This window comes from Cydia strobilella, chromosome 6, assembly GCF_947568885.1.
Source record: "Cydia strobilella chromosome 6, ilCydStro3.1, whole genome shotgun sequence".
NCBI lineage: Eukaryota > Metazoa > Arthropoda > Insecta > Lepidoptera > Tortricidae > Cydia > Cydia strobilella.
In genome coordinates, this window is record NC_086046.1 from 17,777 (window position 1) to 43,671 (window position 25,895).

Genomic DNA, 25,895 nt, shown 5'->3' on the forward strand with positions numbered 1-25,895 from the left:
GGTCCGGTCCGGTCCGGTCCGGTCCCGTTCCGTCCCGTCTCGTATCGTATCGTATCTTATCGTATCGTACATATTATAATACTTTTTTTTTTCTGTTTATTCTGTGTAATTCGAAATACATTTTAACCTTTATAATATGTTCTCACTACTGAGGTGAAAAATTATGTGTGCAACACGAGAGCAAAGTTATTTTACATCTCGTGTTTTTGAGTCCCTCGCTACGCTCAAGATTCTACCTTAGAATCACTCGCTTCGCTCGTGATTCAATTATAGAATCTTTCGCTTTCTCGGGACTCAAAATAAACACTCGCAAGAAAAACCAACTTTCTTGTTGCACAAATAACTATTTCATTGTTTTTTAAATTGCGGTAGACCCGTTCGTATAATTAAATATGTGTTCAAAACGCGAGAGTTTAGTGTAATATCTTCAATATATTTTTTGACCTTTGTGGTAGAGTCTGTGCGGAAAGAAAAGAGTCATGGAATGTAAGGGAGCCCATACTTGGCCCATACGTACATCCATTATCATTGTAACCTGGGCAGTATCCGAACGCTTATTCAATCAAGTAACGTCATGTGTCATGTCAAGTTTGTGACGTTTGTGTTGACATTGACAATTTGACACTTGACACTGGCAGCTACGCTACCAGCTACAAGTGAAGTTAGTTTTCTACCGTGAATATTTATAAGACATTTATTTTAGCATTCTGTTTTACTTTTTAGCATTTTGTGTATGCAATAATAAGGCCAAGTCTTTAATAAAATACATTCAAACTAACAAAGTCCGTTTATTTTGCTCCAATGAATTGCAAGTTTTTAGAATAATTTACAAAGTTTTGAACAACTGTAAATTACATATTCTGAAAGCCATCGTGACAGGACAACTTGAAAAGTTGATTATACAGTTGTTGTGCTCGTCGGTTATTAGTGTTACTACGTCGTCCAAAGTTCAAAAGTTCAGTCAACTTTGGTAAAGTAGGAAGTGACATTCTCTTTGAAATTGTTTTTGAATCTTTGGGTGAAGAACTTGAAGAAGGACGATGGAAGTGACGGACGTGCAACCGGCGAGCGACGCGGAGCTGCAGGAATGCTTCCCGGAGCCGCCGCGCGGGCCGCTCACGGCCTTCAGGAAGAAGGCCTCCTTCGACTGGCGGCGCATGAAACTCGCCTACGACTCCATACAAGCTATTAGAACAAAGGTACTTTTGACTTTTCAAAATTGTTGAAGCAACTTTATGGCCTACTTTAAGACAGGGACCGGCCCGCTATCCCTTATCGGGGTTTTATAAGGGTATTGCATAAGGCTTAACTCACCATACCCTTTGCCAGACGAAACCCTTTGTTTTGCTTTTAAAAACCCTTATATAAAGCTACCACATTTGAGTAATTGGTAGCCCAAATACCCTTACAAAACCCTTATAATCCGCTCACCAACACCTTGCATATTGCTTATAAGGGTTAGCCTTATAAAGGGCTTCCCTTTTAGCATACAAGTGTGCTAATTTAAGTCATCTACCTCGTTCATAAAGCACACATTGCTTCGAATCCGAGCGATGTCGGCGGCGACGGCGGCGTTCTTTGACTAGGCACATATTTTCTTTCCTTTTCATACACTACCATAGATATATACTAATCCTGTCTCTTTCACGCAAAGGGAAACCTTTATAAAAAGCGCTTAAAGATAAGGGTAACCCTTATTAAGAGCTAGCCTTATTTTTGGTTAGCTTTTCGGTAAGGGTTAATCAAAGGTAAGGGTATGAATGGGCTTGCAGTTCAAAAAGGAAAGTCTTTCAATGTGTTAGCCGTGTTTAAGTGTCGCCCATTGAAAGGGTTTTATTGCGGAAAGGGTTGTCCGGTCCCTGCTTTAAGATGAAGAATGATTGCTATTACGGTTATGGACATTTTTATACCAATAATAACTTATCAGTATAAAAATGTCCATACATACTTATAACCGTAATAGTAATCATTCTTCATCATAAAGTAGGCCAGGAAGTTGCTTCAACAATCGTCTTAACTGTTGTTGTGTTGTTTAATTATCAGTATTGATTAATGAACAAACATGCTTACATTATCTATTTAAGCTGTGATTTATATCGCAGATAGTAAAATGACAGTTTGATTGACGAGTATGTATGTATGTATGTATGTAAACACTTTATTGTACATAAGACAGATTACAAACACAATAAAAGAACATAAATATATACAATGTACAAAGGCGGACTTATCCCTATAAGGGATCTCTCTGTCAACGAGTCAATTTGGTTCTGTCTGTTGTATGAATTTTGTGCTAAAATTATATTCTCAAGTATAATATAATAATAATATAGCCTTTATTTCCATGACTACATAGTTTTACATACAAAAAAGTTAAAAACATTTTTTTTTTATATTAAGTCATGGCCCCTTTTTGGGTATAGGCCTCCTCCAACTGCCTCCAATCATTTCGGTATTTTGCCTTCTCCATCCAATCTGTTTGCCCCGCTGTTTTTGATGTTGTTGACCCAGCGGTCTTTTGGTTTTCCTGATCTCCTTTTGCCACTTGGGAATATAATATTTTTCCACACTATAACTTAACACTATAACAAAGTTAATTGACATTTTCAGCATAGATATTTAACCAGTTTACTTTTCAGAACAAAATATGGAGTTTCATGGAGGAGCACCCGCTGTTCAAACATACCGAGGCCACAATGACTCTGGACGAGCAGAGACACGTCACCACCAAGCGCATGTATGTCATCCACAGTGCAGACCTCGTGCCCTTGGAAGAGGTTAGTGATCAAACAAATTATTATGTTCAATTTGGCTAATATGAGTAATATTAATATGTCACACAAGTAAGCCTATTCAGTTTTTTTACTAGATTTATTTATAAAGATAGTCTTTATATTCAAATTTAAATTATATCAACCACAAGATATGTGCCATTCCATCAGAGAAGGGTCCTTAAAATATGCTCCATGTGCATCACTTCTCCCGTGACCCTTCTGTGATGGAAAGCCACATAATTATGTAGTTGCAAGTAGTAAAGGCCTGATCAAGCCTGATATGTCATGTCATATGTCATGTGCATCTGTATCTGCAGCATTCGCCTAAAACAAGGATCATTTATGTTTTGTTTGTTTACAGATAGCCATGCATCCACGGTTGTTCCAATCCTTCACTGAGGCCATGTTCATGTTTGATAGCTCGTTGGCCATCAAACTGTCCCTCACCTTCCGCATGTTCTCCAATACCATCCGCGGCAGCGGACGAGACCACCACTTCCCGCTTATAGAGGTACGGCTGTATACTCACTGCGTACACATACCGTAGCAGTTGCAGTGATTATCCAAGAATATTATAAATTCTTTACAAATACCTTAAGAATAAACTACAATGTAAATATATTAGAACTTTCATAATTTCCCAAATATCTGTTTACATTAGATTTCAAAATGTCTCGAAGCGGTCTTCTTCTTCTTTCTTTCTTCTTCCTTTTTAGAACATTCTGGCTAGCTTATTGACTTCCTGGCTGTTATGTGACCGCCCGACCGAGCCCTATTTTTCTAAACTATTAGTTTACTAGTTAAAAATGACAAGTGGGTAGTAATGTAACTAGACTAATAAGTTTGGAGAAATGCGGCCTAATGAAGGAGTGGTGGCACTTGCACTTGCAGGCGTGCGACTCGGGCAAGATCGGCGGCTGCTTCGCGCTGACGGAGATCGCGCACGGCTCCAACGCGAAGGGCATGCGGACCACTGCCACATATGATCCCGAACAGAAGTGCTTCATACTGCACACGCCCGACTTCGAGGCCGCCAAGTGCTGGGTCGGCTCGCTGGGTGAGTCTAATCATCACCGGGCGCCGAGCGAGCACGAAGCGAAAAGTGCCTCAGACTGACTCAGTTTCGACTTGGCAAAAATGCTTGTGTACTGTCCGGCTGTTCACCTCGACCCGTCACATTTGTCAACCGTTTCTCATTAAATTTTGACATGCAGGTGGCAACATCCAGCTTCGGCAATGGTGAACGGTGAAGGTAATCTTGGCATGCCGCGCGTTCAGGTGCTCGAGTAACGGGTCCAGATCTCTGTGTGGCACTACAGCGAACACGTCGTCCACATATCGCCACCACAGTCTGGGTCTATGTGGGCAGCTCTCCAAAGCTCTTTGCTCAAAATCCTCCATAAAAATATTGGCTACCACTGGTGCTATCGGAGAACCCATTGCCACTCCTATTTGCAGGTTGTGTTCACCCCGCCCACAAAATATCCACTAGTGAGGCAAAACTCGATTAACCTCATGTACGAGGGCTTCCAAATACCGGACCTTTCGCAATGCCGGTATTAATACCGGTATTGGCGACTTCAATACCGGAATCCCGGGATCTTTTGAAATAAAATAGGAACCAAGTAACTTTCAAATAAAAATACCAAATTTTAATCAAATTCTTTTTTATTTTGCATGCGTTTTACAATATATAGTATTTTTAACAATGATATCACTTAATAATTAGCCTCTTTTTCAATTATTCATTAATTTTATTCGAAAATTGTTTGTCCATGAGTTCCATATGACCAATATTTAACGGATCCGTGAGATCCGAAATATCCGGATTATCCGGATCCTAGATTCGATGGATGTCCGGATAATTAGGATATCCGGATTGCAAACCCTAGCCTCCACTCCACTCTTGTAACCAAGGCAGAGGCAGAGGGACAGATGAGAGTAGTCACTATACCTTCTGGGGACACATGGGAATAATTTGACATGGCCGCGGCAGGGATAGGATATTTCAAAGAATATTAGTTTAACTATGTGGTTTGGCAGAAGAAAATATGTATTTAGTTGTAAGTAAGATTTTTGAATAAACGTTTTTTTTATCGATTTTATCTTCTGAATTGCTGATTGCATGCGTGATATAAGTAATAAACATCATTTTTTTTATTTTATTTCTCCACTATATTTAATTTTCATATTGTTAGAGTTAACAATGACACAATCATATTAACATTGAGAAACATTGAGAATATATAGCGGTCTTGTTTTTGCACGAAAATTAGATTCCGGTGTTTATAGGTCACATGGGGTCAATTTAAATTGTAACGTAACTATGTAAACGAGAAATAAAGGCTTTATTATTATTATTATGAGTGTTACGGGTCACGGTCAGGCAAGTCTGTTGTGAGTCGGAAAATATAGCTTTTATTTTACATGCAAATGCAATCCGTATACCGGCTCTTACGGGCTGTAGTCAGTAAACATATTTGTAATTAAAATATTTCCATTGTCTTTAAATTACAATTGAATGACCTAGGTATTCAAATAAAAAGTCGAGCCGAGCCGAGCGTCCGACGAAATTCCTATGTAAATATGGTGTAGGTACATTTAATTGCGTAGAAAAGTGATATGCGTTCTGAATAACTTTGCTAGTTGTTCACCCAACACAACAGAATGAATTTTGCTAAAGCAAAACTCATTCTGTTTGTTTCAGAATGAATTTTGCTAAAGCAAAACTCATTCTGTTTGTTAAAACTTTCTTTAATACTACTTTTTAAAAAGCTAGGAAACGTCGACAAGTATACATAACACAAAACACATACGTTTTAGATCTTTAAAAAGTGTATCTTTAGATTTAGATATTTATTCTCATAATATAAAATTACAATATAAATTATCTTAGACTAATCTACACGAATTTATATTATGATCGTCAGTACATACAATTTACATTATTTGATAAATTCAAAAATACAATTTTATTACATAATATACATTACATTATCAAATAAATTCAAAATTACAATTTAAAAATGTCTATCTACTCGGTTATCGAGAAATACTATATTTTTATTTCGGCGTTCTCATTAACAACTGAAGAAATAGCTAGGTATACACGCAAAATAGGCGCCAGTCGTCGAGTTGCGGAAAATCGCCCGAACTACAATACAATACAATAGCTAGGTATAGTAGGTACACTTAAGGCTAGGTACAGGAGCTCAACGAGGGAGAGGAGTGTTAGGGTCGGCCACGCGCATGTAACTCCTCTGGAGTTGCAGGCGTACATAGGCTACGGAGACTGCTTAACATCAGGCGGGCCGTATGCTTGTTTGCCACCGACGTAGTATAAAAAAAAAAACACTTCCTTTTTTTCATTGATTTATAGGTAAGTGCGCGACGCACGCGATCGTGTACGCGATGCTGGTGTCGAAGGGCAAGAACCACGGCCTGCACGCGTTCGTGGTGCCCGTCCGCGACCCGCGCACGCTGCGGCCCCTCGCGGGGGTCACCGTCGGCGACCTCGGCGAGAAGGTCGGCCTCAACGGCGTCGACAACGGGTGAGGACTGAGGACGCCATAATGTTGATTTTGGTGAAAAGGTGGGATTCGATTCGACGCGACGGCATCGATAATCTGTGAGATGTTTAATATTTGCGATGTTTATATTTTAGGGATTCTATCTAATCATCCGCTACTTACCTATAATACCCACCCGTCAAGGATAAACTAAAGTCGGAAGATTGATAGTGTTTCCTCTCAGATTGGTGATGTTCAACAAGTACCGGCTGCCGCTGTCGGCGGCGCTGGACCGGCTCGGCGGCGTGGACGAGCGCGGCGAGTACCGCTCGCCCTTCCGGGACCCCGCCAAGCGGTTCGGGGCCTCGCTCGGCATCCTTTCGGGTAGGGATATATATCGTCTATACAATACGTTTCTGACGTACACGGTGTAAACGTATTGTACCAGCAAACAATAACATGCTTTTGACGAAATGTCCCGTTCTACTCATCATTTATTACCTCAAAAACACTAATTCTAAAATAGGTGCTATTTTTATGATTTTCTTATTCTGTGAATCGTGTGTAAACTGATTTAAATTTATACGTAAGGTCAAATTTAATTGGTCTGTTATCATTATCACACTGGCATGTGGAAATTACGTCAGTGCTAGTCTTTTGAAAAATGAATAATTATTTTGGTGACAACTAAATGTAATTTATATGTGTAATTTGCACGGGTGCACGATCAGGTGGGCGCGTGCACATAACATCGATCTCGACGAACTACCTGCAGAAGGCGGTAGTGATCGCCGTGAGGTACTCCGCCGCGAGGAGACAGTTCGGGGAGGAGGGCGCCGCTGAGGAGACACCGGTACTACTCTACCAGCAGCAGGTAGGCAAAGGCGGTAGTGATCGCCGTGAGGTTCTCCGCCGCGAGGAGACAGTTCGGGGAGGAGGGCGCCGCTGAGGAGACACCGGTACTACTCTACCAGCAGCAGGTAGGCAAAGGCGGTAGTGATCGCCGTGAGGTACTCCGCCGCGAGGAGACAGTTCGGGGAGGAGGGCGCCGCTGAGGAGACACCGGTACTACTCTACCAGCAGCAGGTAGGCAAAGGCGGTAGTGATCGCCGTGAGGTTCTCCGCCGCGAGGAGACAGTTCGGGGAGGAGGGCGCCGCTGAGGAGACACCGGTACTACTCTACCAGCAGCAGGTAGGCAAAGGCGGTAGTGATCGCCGTGAGGTACTCCGCCGCGAGGAGACAGTTCGGGGAGGAGGGCGCCGCTGAGGAGACACCGGTACTACTCTACCAGCAGCAGGTAGGCAAAGGCGGTAGTGATCGCCGTGAGGTTCTCCGCCGCGAGGAGACAGTTCGGGGAGGAGGGCGCCGCTGAGGAGACACCGGTACTACTCTACCAGCAGCAGGTAGGCAAAGGCGGTAGTGATCGCCGTGAGGTACTCCGCCGCGAGGAGACAGTTCGGGGAGGAGGGCGCCGCTGAGGAGACACCGGTACTACTCTACCAGCAGCAGGTAGGCAAAGGCGGTAGTGATCGCCGTGAGGTTCTCCGCCGCGAGGAGACAGTTCGGGGAGGAGGGCGCCGCTGAGGAGACACCGGTACTACTCTACCAGCAGCAGGTAGGCAAAGGCGGTAGTGATCGCCGTGAGGTACTCCGCCGCGAGGAGACAGTTCGGGGAGGAGGGCGCCGCTGAGGAGACACCGGTACTACTCTACCAGCAGCAGGTAGGCAAAGGCGGTAGTGATCGCCGTGAGGTACTCAGGCTTAACTCATTCCCATTCCCACCTGTGTCCGTTACACCTGACCAAGGCGGATGTAAATAGTTCATTCCCATCTCCAGTCCTCGGGGACAGCTGGGAATAGGATCATTCTATAATTAAAATAATAGATTGTATATTTACCACTGTATAAAACCAATTAGCATAAGTTTTAAATGAATAAATATTATCTTATCTATCTTATCTTATTCTTATCTACTTCCTGTAACCTAGGCGTGGGTATGAATTTAATTTATTTTTATCTACGCCTATCAGGGACAAATGGGAATATTACCCTCGCCATCTGTAACCGTGAGAATAGAATAATTACCAGCTGTCTTTGTCCCACTCAATCGAAGGGGACAAATAAGAATTCACCTTTTGCTGCTGACTTTTAGCATTTAACAAAAGCATAATAGCTTAGGGATCCGTGATTCTTAGCTTAGGAGTATAAATGACAGAGTAAAAGGCGCCAAGTTTACGTTTATGTTGTCATTTCGTACCTCATCATCTTCCTCGCGTTGTCCCGGCATTTTGTTACGGCTCATGGGAGCCTGGGGTCCGCTTGGCAACTAATCCCAGGAATTGACGTGGGCACTAGTTTTTACGAAAGCGACTGCCATCTGACCTTCTAACCCAGAGGGGAAACTAGGCCTTATTGGGATTAGTCCGGTTTCCTCACGATGTTCCTTCACGGTCACGGTCTTCCTTCACCGAAAAGCGATTGGTAAATATCAAATGATATTTCGTACATAAGTTTCGAAAAACTCATTGGTACGAGCCGGGGTTTGAACCCGCGACCTCCGAATTGCAAGTCGCACGCGCTTACCGCTAGGAGGCTACCAGCGCTTTTCATTTCGTATTTTTGTCATTTCGTACCTATCCTATAATAAAGAACATAATAAAATGTGTGTGTTGTGTACATATAGCAAATCCGGCTGTTGCCGTACCTGGCGGCCACGTTCGCGATGCGCGCGTTCTGCAACTGGTTCGGGGAGACGCACGTGAGGATGTCCATCGATAATATGATGGGTAAGAGATGCGTATTATTATTTTACACATGCAGCCTGTGGACCAACTATACGCAGAGCAGAGGGCATACAACTGATACAACGGCCTACGCGTCCAATATAATAACGCGTTCGGGGCGTTGGGGTTGGATGGGGTTGCCGCGATTTTGTAGTGCCTCTGGTATGTTTGCAGCTTTGCGGCACACATTGACAGTTTTGCGGCGATAATGCGCAAGAGATTTTCAGAGAAATTGTCACTCGTTATGAAGTAATTTCTGGAGAAAATTGACCACATCTAACTTTCATTTAGGCTACTTCAGTCATAATAACAAAAATGTAGTCTATTAAAGTCGAAGAACAGGATATGTGTAATACAAAATTACTATTTTTAGCAGTCCAAACTTTACGAAATTTACAAATAAGAGCGTAAAAATCAGTGCTTTACGCGCGTTTACCTAAACGTCTATCAGAAAAAAAAATCATTATTAATTTAAGGAGCCCGTTTTCGATAAAATTATCTATTAATGGGAAAGATAAGAAAATGTGCTAATAGAAACCGGTACTCGTTATTCCTTTTTCTATTACGTAACAAAAGGTGTACCTACCAGGGACCGGCCCGCTATCCCTTATCGGGGTTTTATAAGGGTATTGCATAAGGCTTAACTCACCATACCCTTTGCCAGACGAAACCCTTTGTTTTGGTTTTAAAAACCCTTATATAAAGCTACCACATTTGAGTAATCGGTAGCCCAAATACCCTTACAAAACCCTTATCATCCGCTCACCAACACCTTGCATATTGCTTATAAGGGTTAGCCTTATAAAGGGCTTCCCTTTTAGCATATAAGCGTGCTAATTTAAGTCGTCTACCTTGTTCATAAAGCACACATTACTTCGAATCCGAGCGATCGTCGGCGGCGACGGCGGCGTTCTTTGACTAGGCACGTATTTTCTTTCCTTTTCATACACTACCGTAGATATATACTAATCCTGTCTCTTTCACGCAAAGGGAAGCCTTAACTCACCATACCCTTTGCCAGACGAAACCCTTTGTTTTGGTTTTAAAAACCCTTATATAAAGCTACCACATTTGAGTAATCGGTAGCCCAAATACCCTTACAAAACCCTTATCATCCGCTCACCAACACCTTGCATATTGCTTATAAGGGTCAGCCTTATAAAGGGCTTCCCTTTTAGCATATAAGCGTGCTAATTTAAGTCGTCTACCTTGTTCATAAAGCACACATTACTTCGAATCCGAGCGATCGTCGGCGGCGACGGCGGCGTTCTTTGACTAGGCACGTATTTTCTTTCCTTTTCATACACTACCGTAGATATATACTAATCCTGTCTCTTTCACGCAAAGGGAAACGTTTATAAAAAGCGCTTAAAGATAAGGGTAACCCTTATTAAGAGCTAGCCTTATTTTTGGTTAGCTTTTCGGTAAGGGTTAGTCAAAGGTAATAAGGGTATGAATGGGCTTGCAGTTCAAAAGGGAAAGTCTTTCAATGTGTTAGCCGTGTTTAAGTGTCGCCCATTGAAAGGGTTTTATCGCGGAAAGGGTTGTCCGGTCCCTGGTACCTACAATTTTACCGACTCTACACTCTTAATGTTTGTTTGAAAGCGACCTTTTGATCGGCTAGGGTCGGAGAGTGCGGAGCTTGCGGCGGCGCGCGGGGTGGAGATGCACGCGCTGTCGTCGGCCGCCAAGCCCGTGTGCGGCTGGACCGCGCGCGACGGCATACAGAACTGCCGCGAGTGTTGCGGCGGACACGGATATCTTAAAGGTATTATCCTTCTGATCGGATAGGGTCGGAGAGTGCGGAGCGCGGGGTGGAGATGCACGCGCTGTCGTCGGCCGCCAAGCCCGTGTGCGGCTGGACCGCGCGCGACGGCATACAGAACTGCCGCGAGTGTTGCGGCGGACACGGATATCTTAAAGGTATTATCCTTCTGATCGGATAGGGTCGGAGAGTGCGGAGCGCGGGGTGGAGATGCACGCGCTGTCGTCGGCCGCCAAGCCCGTGTGCGGCTGGACCGCGCGCGACGGCATACAGAACTGCCGCGAGTGTTGCGGCGGACACGGATATCTTAAAGGTATTATCCTTCTGATCGGATAGGGTCGGAGAGTGCGGAGCGCGGGGTGGAGATGCACGCGCTGTCGTCGGCCGCCAAGCCCGTGTGCGGCTGGACCGCGCGCGACGGCATACAGAACTGCCGCGAGTGTTGCGGCGGACACGGATATCTTAAAGGTATTATCCTTCTGATCGGATAGGGTCGGAGAGTGCGGAGCGCGGGGTGGAAATGCACGCGCTGTCGTCGGCCGCCAAGCCCGTGTGCGGCTGGACCGCGCGCGACGGCATACAGAACTGCCGCGAGTGTTGCGGCGGACACGGATATCTTAAAGGTATTATCCTTCTGATCGGATAGGGTCGGAGAGTGCGGAGCGCGGGGTGGAGATGCACGCGCTGTCGTCGGCCGCCAAGCCCGTGTGCGGCTGGACCGCGCGCGACGGCATACAGAACTGCCGCGAGTGTTGCGGCGGACACGGATATCTTAAAGGTATTATCCTTCTGATCGGATAGGGTCGGAGAGTGCGGAGCGCGGGGTGGAGATGCACGCGCTGTCGTCGGCCGCCAAGCCCGTGTGCGGCTGGACCGCGCGCGACGGCATACAGAACTGCCGCGAGTGTTGCGGCGGACACGGATATCTTAAAGGTATTATCCTTCTGATCGGATAGGGTCGGAGAGTGCGGAGCGCGGGGTGGAGATGCACGCGCTGTCGTCGGCCGCCAAGCCCGTGTGCGGCTGGACCGCGCGCGACGGCATACAGAACTGCCGCGAGTGTTGCGGCGGACACGGATATCTTAAAGGTATTATCCTTCTGATCGGATAGGGTCGGAGAGTGCGGAGCGCGGGGTGGAGATGCACGCGCTGTCGTCGGCCGCCAAGCCCGTGTGCGGCTGGACCGCGCGCGACGGCATACAGAACTGCCGCGAGTGTTGCGGCGGACACGGATATCTTAAAGGTATTATCCTTCTGATCGGATAGGGTCGGAGAGTGCGGAGGGCAGTTCTGGCTTGTGATATTAAACTAGTCGCGCGATGTGACACTTACATCAGTTATTAAATATTCGAAGTTGTATATGTTTAAACGTTACGTTTACAAATTGATCAACTTCCAGCCGCCGGCATCGGCGAGCTTCGCAACGACAACGACGCCAACTGCACGTACGAGGGCGAGAACAGCATGCTGCTGCAGCAGACCAGCAACTGGCTCCTCAATGTTTGGGGCGGGAGAGATCAACCGGGCTTCGCTGACACGCCGTTCGGCTCCATACGGTTCCTCGCCGGGGCTCAGGGTCTCCTGGCCGAGACCTGCAAGTGGAACGGCGAGGAGATCGTGCAACCGGCCAGTTAGTATATACTCGTGGTATTACACTTCTGGATGTATTCCCATTTCCCAGCCCCACGTGACCGTCGCCATACATGAAGCGGGGACAGATGGGAATTATTCATATCGGTTCGCCTATTCCCGTTCACGGGAATAAATGGGATTACACTGACTACTTCTGCTGGCCGTTGACACTTCGTTCGGGTATATTCAGCCTTTTATTGCTAATTGTAATCTAATCTCGTCCAGACTTCCGGAGGCAATCTTCCGAGCGTGCAGCAATCAATACGAGTACAAGTGTAATTACTACAACAGAAGTTGTCGAACCGGCGAGTAAACCGACTTGCCAGCTTTAGTCGGTAATAAAAAAGAGCTTTGTCAGTAAATTGACAGCGACATCGGTGGCATCGGTGGATGGTATGAGGAATAATTTCGTTTGGCTACGTTTCATGCCTATTATCACATAATGCATGTATTTGTGTTCAGACGTGGTGCACATGTACGCGTGGCTGACGACCTACATGCTGAAGCTGACCGCGGAGAAGGTGTCACAACTCAAGGGCGAGGGCAAGAGCAGCTACCGAGTGAGGAACGACTCGCAGTCCTACACGGCCGTCACGTTGTCAGTGGTCTACGGGGAGGTACGTACAATACAAATACGTACGATGCACTTTTATATATTACATATGTTTCATAGGTTTTATGTTACTATTTGTTATACATATTTGTTGTTATGATTGCCATATGGCACGGACATCTTTCGATTTGTCGAGGAAATGGGGATATTATCTGTCACCGCCCCACGTGACCGCCGCCATACATGAAGCGAGGACAGATGAGAATGATTCATATGAATGCACCTATTACGATCTGTGCTCAGCTGGGACAAATGGGAATACACCTTCTATCGGTTCTTATTGGGCTCGCTGGGGACAGGTAAGAAAAGTTTGGTTTCCATTTGTGACGCGAGCCGGGGCGGGTCATCAGGCGGGACAAAATGTCTTATAAATGTTAAAGGCACTATTCCCACTTGTCCTCGGTGACCGCAGATGAATGGGTAATTAATTTTAGCTACTGTTATTTAGTATCGTCATTATTTTCAGCATTTCATCTTAAATCACTTTTACAAAACGGCGCTCGCGTTCGAAGATGCGGCGTGCAGAGCCGTGCTGCTGAAACTGGTGGCGCTGTACGGCGCCTTCATGCTCGAGAGGCACATGGCCACTTTGTACATTGTAAGTATCCAACGAAGTTAAGCTAAATCCTTTTATAGTCATTTTATGAATGAGTTTTAGCTGTTACTATAAATTTATCTAGTTTTGAAAACTTTTAAGGAAAAAAGAATATAAAAAAATATGCTAAATGACTGTAACTGCTAGGTAAAATCCAATAAAATGGGCCCCGTTAAAGCCTCGAATAAACCGCTATTTCAATGTGTTTCGGGAACCAAGTTATGTTTTATTTATTTATTTATAATTATTCGGAGATCCAACAGCTGTTTTATTTATTTATTTATTTACCGAATCGAATCTTCAGACGGTAACATCGGTTTTCGTTGTATTATTTGTAGGGCGGGTTCTTCTCCGCGAACCAAGGCTTGCTCCTCCGGGAGGGCATCCTGTCGCTGTGTGCGACGCTGTCGGCGGAGGCCGTGAGTCTAGCCGACTCCCTCGCACCGCCCGACTGGTGCCTCCACTCCGTGCTCGGATATGCCGACGGAGAGGTACGTACCGTCCTGTGTGCACGCAGATATGCCTCGAATTTTTTTGTAACATTTAAATCAACATAACTGTCCCCTGAAGGCAGATAGGAATTAAATTATTTCCCGTTTGTCCCCGGTGTCCTCCGCGGCGTTAACAGATATGAAACTATATCCGTAGGAGACAGATTATAGAGGTGATTTCTTTCCATATACTCGAGTACCTGCGTTATTGTTGCCTAACTTCGACATTAAAGCCTACAATCTGTCGCCAGGTGTACAAGCACATCCAGGACGGCATCCTCACGTGCCCCGGAGCCCTGGCGCGGCCGCAGTGGTGGCGCGACGTCGTGCATTGGGACACCTACGTCCCCTCCAAGCTGTAGACACACACACAACACACACACACACACACACACACACAAACACAGCTGGTAGAGTCCATAAAATACAAGGCGACATCCACAATTCATAAGTTAATACCTTCCGGGTGCGATATGCATTACTGAATTGACAAAAAAAAACCTAAGCATATTTTTATTTGCCTCTGACTTGATAAAAATGTACAACAATTATTGTAATAGCACTTTTAAATGAACAAAAATACTTCAAAACAAACCTTTCCTATATTGACCAATCTTTATCTTCTAAGTCCAATACTATATAATGTAATTATCATATTAGCTACTGACAAGCGATGTGTGATGCGTTCCATTGTTATTTACTCGTATATTTTGTAATAAAATGAAAGAATAATAAAAACCTAAAAATAATAAAATACCTGTTGTATTTCTATCTGTCCCCGCCTCGGCCACGTGATGTGGGGACAGACGTTAATATTGGGAATACGACGTACAGTGGCGCCAAAATTACTTATTTTATTGATTCTGTTCAATATTGAATTATACTATGTATTTTTATTTGTTACTAAAATGACAGCTGTTTTTAAAATATTCAGAATGATGCTCGATATTTGTTTTGTTACGTATAACGTACTTTAAGTTACACTTAGTTATAAGTAATAATTTTACAATCGGAATATATTTTTGTTACTATAATGATATACAATTATACACGGTTATGGTTACCTAATAAATGTTTTTTATACAAGGGTTACATTTTATTTCATTAAATTATTTCCTGTAGACTATCTAGAGGGCAATACGAATACGATCTCATTATAAATGCATGGAACTAATTTGTAAGTTGTCCGCGTCTCGGAGTTTGTAATTGGCCGCGCATACGGAATCAGCGCCGTCACCCGTCACCCGTCACCCGTCACCCGTCACCCGTCACCCGTCACCCGTCACCCGTCACCCGTCAATCACCGGGGAGACTGTGTACTGTGTAGGTCGGCTCGGCCGGGTATTAAGATACGAGTTCTTTTTCCGAATTTCTTCAGTAATGTCTAGTTGTGTTTCTGGTGGAGATATGATGAAATGTGTACTTTTTGGGCTCATTGTAATTGCAAGGCAAGTACATCAATGATAATTCAAGATATTTAGAAAGAACTTTACATTATAAACTATCCACTTAATTTCACTGAAACGCGACAAGGTCGATAAATTTGAGTAAAAGAGTGTCGCCTAACAAATTCAAAAGGTTCATTATGAACCTATATATATGTTTTTAAATAATTTTTACATTTTGTTATTCAAGTATCTAAGTTTCATAAAGATGTTGCGGACGCGTTTAAAAGCGATTTATCCTGCGTTCTAACTTCTAACCTACAACGAAAACTGAAACGCAATCCGTGTTTATGGCTATTTATGTTCCAGCGCGCACGCGCACGCAGCGCTCTCCCCCATACTAAGAGGCGTGGACGAGCGCAAGGACCTGGAGTGGGTGCTCGTGGACCTGCTCGACGCGCTGTCGCGTGACGTCACGTGCATCGCCGTCGTGTGCGACGCCGTGCACCTCGGCGTGTGGGAGGGAGCGCTGTGGCGCCGCACCGCACCGCTGCCCGTCGTCATGGTGAGCCTGTCGCGACACGTCACGTGCGTCGCCGTCGTGTGCGACGCCGTGCACCTCGGCGTGTGGGAGGGAGCACTGTGGCGCCGCACCGCACCGCTGCCCGTCGTCATGGTGAGCCTGTCGCGACACGTCACGTGCGTCGCCGTCGTGTGCGACGCCGTGCACCTCGGCGTGTGGGAGGGAGCGCTGTGGCGCCGCACCGCACCGCTGCCCGTCGTCATGGTGAGCCTGTCGCGACACGTCACGTGCGTCGCCGTCGTGTGCGACGCCGTGCACCTCGGCGTGTGGGAGGGAGCACTGTGGCGCCGCACCGCACCGCTGCCCGTCGTCATGGTGAGCCTGTCGCGACACGTCACGTGCGTCGCCGTCGTGTGCGACGCCGTGCACCTCGGCGTGTGGGAGGGAGCACTGTGGCGCCGCACCGCACCGCTGCCTGTCGTCATGGTGAGCCTGCCGGTGCCGGTGGTTTGCGGCCTTGCAATAGTAAACGGAGCTGTCCCCAAAAATCTGTCAGCCAAATTACAGCTGGACGTGTATCGCTTTGTTTACTAGCGAATTTTGGAAACCCTAAAAACGAGGTAATTAGGGGTCGGAGGTTAAAATAAGTCGCCTCGTTTGAGGATAACTGACGCCGGGGGGCTCTTTTGGGTCGTTTTAAAATGATTTAAAGCAATTTTAGCCGTGGGAAATAAGTTTTTATTTATTTTATTCTATTGAATATTACGTGAAACAAAACGCACGGCGGCTTTATTTTTTTGATTTCATTGAATATTTTGTACACTGTACATACCAAAAATCGAATCGGAGCACTCCACTATCCGGAGCCGAGCATATTTTCTTTGTCACGGAACCGAATTTGTCAACCCCGACCCCGCGACCGTGGTCTTCGTGGTCCCTACCCCTAGAGTGTATAAAGAGCGAGGTTCAGACTGGCAAGAACTTGCATGCAATTTTCATTACATTGCGGTATCTGATAAACATTTTGAATGCAGTTAACCTTAGTAGTCAACAATGTAATGTAAATTGCATTCAAATTCTTGGTAGTCTAAACCTCGCTTAACAGCTCGGAGGCGCGGAGGGAGGGCACAGGCAGCCCCGCCCGCCGTAAGAAAGTGCAGGCGCCGAGCGCGCCGGAGCGGCCGAGGCAGAAAGCAGAAGCTGCGGAGGCGAGCGTCGCGTCGGCGCCGCACTGTCGCACGCCAGACGCCCGGGCGGCGCCGCACTGTCGCACGCCAGACGCCCGGGCGGCGCCGCACTGTCGCACGCCAGACGCCCGGGCGGCGCCGCACTGTCGCACGCCAGGGCGGCGCCGCACTGTCGCACGCCAGACGCCCGGGCGGCGCCGCACTGTCGCACGCCAGGGCGGCGCCGCACCGTCGCACTCCAGACGCCAGGGCGGCGCCGGCCGCCGGGGCTGTGCTCCCCGCAGCGCCGCGCGCCGGACCCACCACGGAGTCCACCTCATTCTCCCTCCCTCTCTGCATTACAATCTTTGGCACTGTATATATATTATACACTGTAATATATTATAAACTTCAATTAATTATAACCATGAATAATTCAGAAACCGAGCATCTCCGGCGGGGGGAAAGTTTCTCCCCGCACCGCTCCCGCCCTTCTATTGAGGCGACTTATTTTAAGATTTTTACCGTAATTAGTTTAATTCGTCTATGTTTTTTTCTATTTCACGATCAATTCTGGTCATAATGATGTAATGCCGAGTCGGATACGGTTCCTAAACGCCCGATGCCGCATCACCTCGTGACCGTGCTCCGTCGTATTACATACTTTTCCCTGACGTTGAACGTCGCCGGTGGCATCGTGTTGTAGATAGTGGTGGAAGAGTACGAGGATCTGCTGTCGCCGAACTTCGCCACGCTGGAGTCGCTGCGGCGCGCGCGCGCGGACGGCTGCAACGTGTACGTCGCGCTGCTCGCCAACGGGCTGCAAGCTGCGAGGCTGCTGCGGTTCGGGGACAGGTAATACACACATATGGCTTTCAAGTCTGTTATTTTCCTCTCCAAAACTAGTGAAGCTCCATTCATGTTTTATAATCTGCATGGCGTTTGAAGTTGTTGTCCTGTGTAAGTCGGGCGAGTGATAATTTAATTGTCAGGCATTAGGAATCTCCCGGCTCGAGCGACTTTCCGCAAAGTGGGTGGATCACCCGCGTAACCAGACTCGACGCGAAGATAATAGTACATTATGATACAAGTGTGCTAAGTTGGTCATTTCATTACATACGAGGCGATATTGTGCGCGCGAGCTGTAAGCGAGCGCGCAATAAGAAAGTCGATGTGTGTAATGACCAATGCACACGCGTTTCATACGACGTTTTTCAACAAACTTGCGAGAAAAAAAGAAACTTTCATATTAATCAAATTTTAATAGTTAAAACAGTTAGTATTGTGTGTTTCATCTGTCATACTCGTACTGCCGGCCGGCCCTCGCCCCGGCCGCGGGCGGCGCGGCGGCGGGGCGGGGCGCGCCGGTGCCCGCCAGTCCGACCAATTAAAGAAGGCTCAATTTCCATGCATATTATTAGAAATCACTTAGCTTCTTAACTCAGTCGGATAATATAATGAAAAAGCACGAGTGGAATAATACACTGAAAGAGCACGCTTGTTTAATATCTAGGATTATGAGCCAAAAATCGGTGGAATAAAAACGTCGTTTTGAGCAAGTGTGTTGAAAATAAATATGCTGTCTGAAGTAACCCACAGATAATATCGCCCTTGAGAATTCCTCGGGGTTCCACCCCGATTTGGCCGTAGCAGAATAAGGGAAGAAAAAATGCCCTTGTACGATTAAGAGCTGTTTTTTTTCTATAGTTACTTACATCTAGTAGTACTGCAGTTGTGCCAAGTTTTGTTGAAAAATTCCCAGTGGTTCAGCCAGGAAAAAATTAAATCCGAATTCATGAAATATGACTTTTTTTTTAACTATTAAACTTACATACAAAAAAAACGGTCGAATTGATAACCTCCTTTTTTTGAAGTCGGTTAAAAATCCATGGAGAATAGAAAATATTTAAAAGTGGAAAAACATTTTCTCTTTTTGTATGGACGAGTAAGTATGTGGTATACTTCCTCCTTTTTTGAATTCGGAGATTATTTTTTCTCGGCTGAACCATTTGGAATTTTTCAACAAAACTTGGCAGCATTTCTTCTTCTCTTATCCTGCTACGGCTGCTACTTTAAGATTCATCTTGATAGTCCTGTATTGCATATCGCATGCAGGCACCGCATCCTGGACACGCGCGCCAAGTACATCATGCTGCACGACTTCCGGCTGTTCCACAGCGAGCTGCACTACCTGTGGAAGCGCGTCGTCAACGTGCTGTTCCTGCGCTACCACAAGAAGGCCCTCGGCGGTGTCGGCGGTGTCGGCGGCGACAAGAGCAAGGCCTGGTTCGACCTCTCCACCGTGCCCTTCCCGAACCCGATCAAGGCCGTCTTTGTGTCCAGGAGGGTGGATATTTGGAGGAATGGAAGGTTTCACTACAACAGGTCGGTTACCAGAAGACCATGGTTTACTAGCGAGCATTTCACTGTGTTTTCATTAGGGAGTTCTACCAGCACAATACAATAAAGAATAAAAAATAAAGCACAGATTTTATATGACGAGAACCGAAAGTACCCGGTTACGATATTTAAACATCATCTCGGTCTCAGGATCTAGTTGTTTCGATAAGTACTTATTTGGAAATTGAAAATCCTGAACGATATCCTGGATCCGCACCTGAAACCAGCAGGCTTAGTAGGGAGTCTTCATTAATACTGATACCTACTCGTTTCAGGCCTTTGTTTGCAGACAAGACAAAGAATTTAAACGCGGAGGTGCTGAACGTGGTGTACCTGGAGCACGCGCCCTCCGTGCTACTCATGAGGAACAACGACACCAACAAGATTGGAGGCGTCGAGATAGAAGTAAGTTATTTAGTACAATAACTTACTTCTATCTCAAGTACACCGACTTGCCAAGGGACAGTGTGAAAATGCCACCAACTATGTGTATTCCCATTTGCCTCCGCCCCACGTGACCGCCGCCATACACGAGACGGGGACAGATGGGAATGATTCATATGAATGCACCTATTCCCATCTTCCACCAACAACGTCCAATTCCTTTAAAAAATTGAGTACTATATTTTACCAATAACAAATCGGCGCAGAGTTACCGGGCCCGGGTAACAAGTAACTTTCCTATTACTTTTGAGAGTACTACGTACATACGCTCGCATATTTCCACAGATCCTGAACACATTGGCGGATAAGATGAATTTCAAGCCAAATCTATACCAGTCGGTGAACGCAGAGTATCACAAGTGGGGACAGAAGCAAGCCAATGGCTCGTTCTCAGGTAACTTCTAGAGCGGGTGTACAGAACCCTCCCTAGTTAATGAACACTACTTCCCCAGCCTAAGAGAAGCTATACGAACCCTAAACGGTTGGCTGTTATTTATCTCAGGCCTGATCGGCGAGATGATGAGCGGCGCGGACTTGGCGCTGGGCAACCTGCAGTACACGCCCTACCATCTCGACCTCATGGACCTCAGCATCCCATACACGGCACAATGCTTCACCTTCCTTACGCCGGAGGCGCTCACCGACAACTCCTGGAAGACGCTCATCTTGCCCTTCAAGTGAGTGACCGATGGACCTCAACCTCAGCATCCCATGTAGGTACAGCACAATGCTTCCTTCCTCCGGACTCCGGAGGCACTCACCGCACCGACAACTCCTGAAAGAATAGAATAGAATTTACTCCAAAAAAGTTCCTCCACATTTATTCCCAACACCTTTCTCATCACACGACTTTGGGAATTCAACGTCACACGAATTTAAAGATTTCTTTACCCCCTCCCCCCTCCTTGTCACATTTGGCATACCCCTCCCCCTTGGTGTGATGCCACATATTCGGCAATTTTATTTTTAATGAAATCGGCAATTGTAGATAGGTATTGGTAAATTTATCAATAATAATAAAAAAACAGCCTATATACCTACGTCCCACTGCCAGCAGTCTACAGGCCTCCTCTCATGCGCGAGAGGGCTTGTACGAGCGAGTGGTTCGTACAAGAGTCCACTTTTATAAGAGAGATAGAAGAAGATACCTAAAATGAGCTTGTCTAAATAAATAGGATAATTTCGCAGACTATACATGTGGGTAGCCGTGGTGCTGGTGTTGCTGATGACGGGCGCCATTTTCCACGGGCTCGCGCGCTACTACGCGCGCCTGCTGGAGTACCGGAACGAGCACAAGATAATCACAGAGAAACATGAGGAGCAGGGTACACTACGTCACCACTACGTTAATAATCTTTCACACTCCAATGGCTTTGCAAACAGAGAGCCAATATGCCACCTCCGCCTATCACCTTTTCACCATGTCCGCTCGGAAATGTTTTTATTTTTCGCTCATGCTTTGAAATCCCGTTTAATATTATTATTTTTTGAACCCCTCGCTATGGTCGGTTTCATATTCGGAAACTTTCGCTCATGTTTCAATAAAAGAACAAGAGGTAAACATCGACATTGCTTCATAATTTTAATAAATAACTTTTTAACCCCGACGCGCAGAAAGAGTAGTTCAAACTGTTCAAAGGATAACGAAACATGTACACATATTGACCACACAGTCCGACATTAGGTATATAAGTATATTCAAGTCACTGATGACCTCTAAACGAACTATAAATATATAGCATCTCAGTCTGAGACTTACTTACTTACACCAAAGAGAATCGATTGTAACTATCTAATTATTTGCAGCCTCAAAACCAGTGGGCGTATACCTGTTCGGCGAAGTGATGAACAGCATCCTGTACACGTACGGGATGCTGCTGGTGGTGTCGCTGCCCACGCTGCCGTCCGGCTGGGCCGTGCGGCTGCTGACGGGCTGGTACTGGCTGTACTGCATCCTGCTGGTGGTGTCGTACCGCGCCAGCATGACCGCCATCCTCGCCAACCCCGCCCCGAGGGTCACCATCGACTCCCTGAAGGAGCTCGTCGACAGTAAGCTCGTCTGCGGCGGGTGGGGCACCGAAACCGAGCGCTTCTTTCAACAATCTTTAGACGAGATCGGACAGAAGATCGGCGAGAGGTTCCAAACGATAGACGATCCGGACGAGGCCGCCGCTAGAGTCGCTCGAGGAGTCTACGCGTATTACGAAAACGAGCATTACTTGAAGTATTTAAGCGTTAAAAGGAAGAAGTGGAATGTGAGCATGGAAACGCAGAACTCGACGAACACTACTATTATGAAACTGGCATCCGATAGAGAGTTGCATATAATGACGGACTGTGTGGTCAATATACCGATATCTATAGGTTTCCATAAGAATTCCCCGTTAAAGCCGCTAGCCGATGTGTATATGCGACGCACGGTGGAAGTAGGCTTGGTTGAGAAGTGGCTGAATGACGCCATGTACCCTATCAGAGCGCTGGACACGTTTGACAATGAAGTAAAAGCTCTCATGAACTTAAAAAAGCTGTATGGAGCTTTCATAGCCCTCGCTATTGGATATTTTTTGAGCTTCATATGTCTGTTTGGGGAACTCGGATATTGGAATTGCGTTGTCAAAAAAGACCCTAATTTTGACAAGTATGCTATGGATCTCTATTATATGAAGAAAAAATAATATTTTGGTTTTATAAAGTAAAAAAAGTAAACAAATTCTTTATTTGCATTAAATGTATTATGTATTTAAACTATATAATTAATAAGATCATGATTTAAGTTAACATTTCTTTAATTCTAGTTCAGTCATAATAAGTCTTTTTAGAATGAACATACTACATACATAATCATAATCATTTATTTATTTTCATACTACCAAATAAACTTGACTCCAAATGTCTACACCTAATAAATGCAGGGATGCCAACATTGACTAAAATTATTTCTCAAGCCCCTTACAAAATAGATTAGTATCTAACGACATTTCATAAAATTAAAATACAAATTAGACTACCTACTACAAACAGTATTACAAATAAAATGGCATTATTATTTTACAGATGGCCTTAAATTTTAATGAAAAATATGCTAAATGTGTGTTCATAGGCATTTTGTTATAATGCTATTGTCATGATTTAAAAAGCCACTAGTAATTAACATGCACAGCCTGTAGCACAATTATTGTTTATTCACATTAGGGTCAGGGTTGAAGGCAAGTGGCTGTGCTCCCGGTGGGGCATTCTCTACAATCCAGGGGTGCTGCAGCAAACTGGCGAGGGGCAGGCGGTTCTCGGGGTTCACCACCAGCAGCTTGCCTATGAGATCCTTTGCCTTTTCAGACACATACTCTGGATACTTAATTATTACATACTTAACTTTCAAATACATCTGATTTGAGTGCTTGCTGTCAAACGGAGGTAATCCTACAAGTAACTCATAGCATAACACACCGAGACTCCAAATGTCAACTGCATAGCTGTGGGGCTTCCCTTCAAACATCTCCGGTGATAAGTAGTCCAAGGTTCCACAGAGTGTCATTCTTCTAGAGGATGGTGAGTGCACGGACCAGCCAAAGTCAGCTATTTTCAGCTCCCCATTGTGTCCTATAAGTATATTCTCAGGTTTGATGTCCCGGTGTATGACTTTCTTGGCATGGCAGTAGATGAGAGCCTTAGTGAGGTCGCGGATGTAGACGGAAGCAGTCTTCTCGTCGAAGCGGCCGTGCTGCTTGAGCAGCATGTAGAGCGAGCCTTGCTTGGCGTACTCAAGGATGAGGTAGATGCGCTTCTCGTCGTGGAAGTAGCCGTACATGCGCAGGATGTTGGGGTGCCGCAGCCGGCACTGGATCTCCACCTCGCGCCGCACCTGGTGCTCGATTTCCGCGTCCAGGATCTGGCTCTTGAACAGCACTTTCAGCGCCACCACGTACCGGGATTCCTTCTCGCGCGCCAGATATACATTTCCAAATTTACCTTTGCCCAGTGCCCGCCCGAGGTCGAAGTCTGTCAGTGCCCAGGTACTCTTCTTCTCGTGTGCACTCTTCTTCTCGTGTGCACTCTTCAGGCCCGCTGAAGTGGATTCATTCGTGTCGGGGATGTTAGCTTGACTGCTCGACTGCAGGGGGCGGCCTACGGGCAACGTTGGCACTTTGAAGTTGTCACCAGTGGGTTTCTTGTTCTCCATCTTTGTAAGAGTGCAAGCACAGTGAGAAGCTTTTAAGATGTCCTTTTGTCAGGCGAGCATTTCATAAGTTTACACTATATCAACATTCAGTAACCGTAAATAATTATTATAATTATAAAAAATATATCACTTCGTGGGATTTTAGGGAAACGGCAGTGAAATTCGTTTCAAATCAATAACGTATTTTGCTGTCTGCAGCGATTTGAATGTCACAATGTCAGTCATAAAAGTATTGCCATACTAGCGTGTGTGTGGGAGATTTGTTTAAAAAATATAGCCTGAAGTGAAGTCCTAAGCAAACTGAATAAAACTGTATTTATTTCTACAAATAACATAATGGTATAATAAAGGTACTATATATTATTATAACAGAGCACATTGATTTTGCAAATGTGAAAAATGCTAATTGGAAAAAAACATGGAAAATACCATTGATGTGTAACAACACTTGGGTCCAATGGATACTAAAAGTAACGAAAAATGCAGCTTTTTTATTTTTATTTATTGAACTAAGATCTTTTAAGATAAGTGAATTTGATAAGAATGATTAGTGAATTTACCAATTCTGGATAAAAAATATCAAATCTCATGCACTCTTAATAAAATAAACTAACATCGTTTGTCATGTGCATCCTGCCCATCCTAACTTACGGTGCACAAACTTAGTCATTAACTGAGGCCTGAGGAGGTTCGTACATAGACCTAGCATTACATAGACCAGCTATACGCGTGCGCCCGTAAGGGATAGACATAGATGACGTCATAAACGTGAGGATACCATATTGGTAAAAATTACCCCAATATTTGATATCACGTTGGGGCGATTACCCTGGAGGCAAAATTAGCTTGTTTGACGGTATTAAAAAATTGTTAAATAAAATGTCAATGGGCCGTTCTTTTTAGGCGTATGAACAATGAAATACCTCCTATAATTCGCGCAGGTGGTACAAAACTAAACATGTTTAGTAAATAAAACGTAAAATAAAATGTATTATGGGTTTTAATTTAAAGAAATCACAAATCGCAATCACACCAATTAATATACACCACATTTAATCTTCACAACATTTGTTTATTTATTTTTTGGAATTAGAAGTACGAAAAAACTTCGAGGTCAAAATTACCCATAAAATTATGATATTTTCATCTGGTATCCCTAACATGATTGTTATGCAGCTAAATTAAGAAGAAGTTTAAAAATGGCTGACTTCAGACTCCTACCTACCTACGTAATTTGGGCGGATAATTTTACAAATAATGTTTTGTTAATTTGCGTAAATAATTGTGATATTTTTATTGAAATCGTTTGATTCTACATTGCTTTGAGTGTAACGTAATTTTACGATGTTATTCTCACATATTGCGTTAAGAGGAAGGTGTAAAATACCGTGCTTACGTGTGAAAGGTTATGATCTCATATTTTTGCTCAGAGCGGCTATTACAGCCGATTACAGAACAATTCACCAGTATTTTATCAAAGTTCAAGCATTCAAAACGCTAACCATCACTATATTTCATAAGAGAAAGCACAATTTCATACAAAACAACGATAATTAAACATTCAACGAACAAACATGACATGTCACGTACTTATTTGTTTGCCACAACCTCGGTTGTGGCAGCGGTGGAAAAGTGAA

General features: G+C 45.0%; 3 protein-coding genes across 3 annotated transcripts; 2 read left to right on the forward strand and 1 right to left on the reverse strand.

Annotated features, from left to right (window-relative positions):
* Positions 1–714: 714 nt before the first annotated feature.
* On the forward strand, positions 715–15,158 carry LOC134741919 (peroxisomal acyl-coenzyme A oxidase 3). The gene is made up of 15 exons (XM_063674786.1): positions 715–904; positions 1,034–1,199; positions 2,640–2,777; positions 3,136–3,285; positions 3,666–3,831; positions 6,154–6,325; positions 6,528–6,667; positions 7,015–7,157; positions 8,968–9,070; positions 10,692–10,835; positions 12,232–12,462; positions 12,927–13,081; positions 13,544–13,675; positions 14,011–14,163; positions 14,415–15,158. The coding sequence occupies exons 2-15, from the start codon at positions 1,041–1,043 to the stop codon at positions 14,523–14,525; spliced, it is 2,097 nt and encodes a 698-aa protein (XP_063530856.1). The 5' UTR covers positions 715–904; positions 1,034–1,040; the 3' UTR covers positions 14,526–15,158.
* Positions 15,159–15,323: 165 nt separating this feature from the next.
* LOC134742313 (glutamate receptor 1) lies at positions 15,324–22,875 on the forward strand. The gene is made up of 9 exons (XM_063675363.1): positions 15,324–15,340; positions 15,918–16,113; positions 17,944–18,092; positions 19,353–19,622; positions 19,913–20,042; positions 20,367–20,475; positions 20,584–20,758; positions 21,270–21,406; positions 21,888–22,875. The coding sequence occupies exons 1-9, from the start codon at positions 15,324–15,326 to the stop codon at positions 22,754–22,756; spliced, it is 2,052 nt and encodes a 683-aa protein (XP_063531433.1). The 3' UTR covers positions 22,757–22,875.
* A 25-nt stretch (positions 22,876–22,900) lies between these two features.
* On the reverse strand, positions 22,901–24,473 carry LOC134741921 (uncharacterized). The gene has a single exon (XM_063674788.1). It carries the CDS (start codon positions 24,256–24,258, stop codon positions 23,254–23,256), a length of 1,005 nt encoding a protein of 334 aa, XP_063530858.1. The 5' UTR covers positions 24,259–24,473; the 3' UTR covers positions 22,901–23,253.
* Between the last annotated feature and the right edge of the window lie 1,422 nt (positions 24,474–25,895).

Coding starts and splice junctions, on each gene's coding strand:
- LOC134741919 (XM_063674786.1), top strand. CDS start 1,041: ATGGAAGTGACGGACGTGCAACCGGCGAGCGACGCGGAGCTGCAGGAA. Junction 3,286..3,665: donor ACCACTTCCCGCTTATAGAG/GTACGGCTGTAT, acceptor TTGCACTTGCAG/GCGTGCGACTCGGGCAAGAT. Junction 7,158..8,967: donor TACTACTCTACCAGCAGCAG/GTAGGCAAAGGC, acceptor GTGTACATATAG/CAAATCCGGCTGTTGCCGTA.
- LOC134742313 (XM_063675363.1), top strand. Junction 16,114..17,943: donor CACCGCTGCCCGTCGTCATG/GTGAGCCTGTCG, acceptor ATCGTGTTGTAG/ATAGTGGTGGAAGAGTACGA. Junction 20,476..20,583: donor AGCCAATGGCTCGTTCTCAG/GTAACTTCTAGA, acceptor TATTTATCTCAG/GCCTGATCGGCGAGATGATG.
- LOC134741921 (XM_063674788.1), bottom strand. CDS start 24,258: ATGGAGAACAAGAAACCCACTGGTGACAACTTCAAAGTGCCAACGTTG.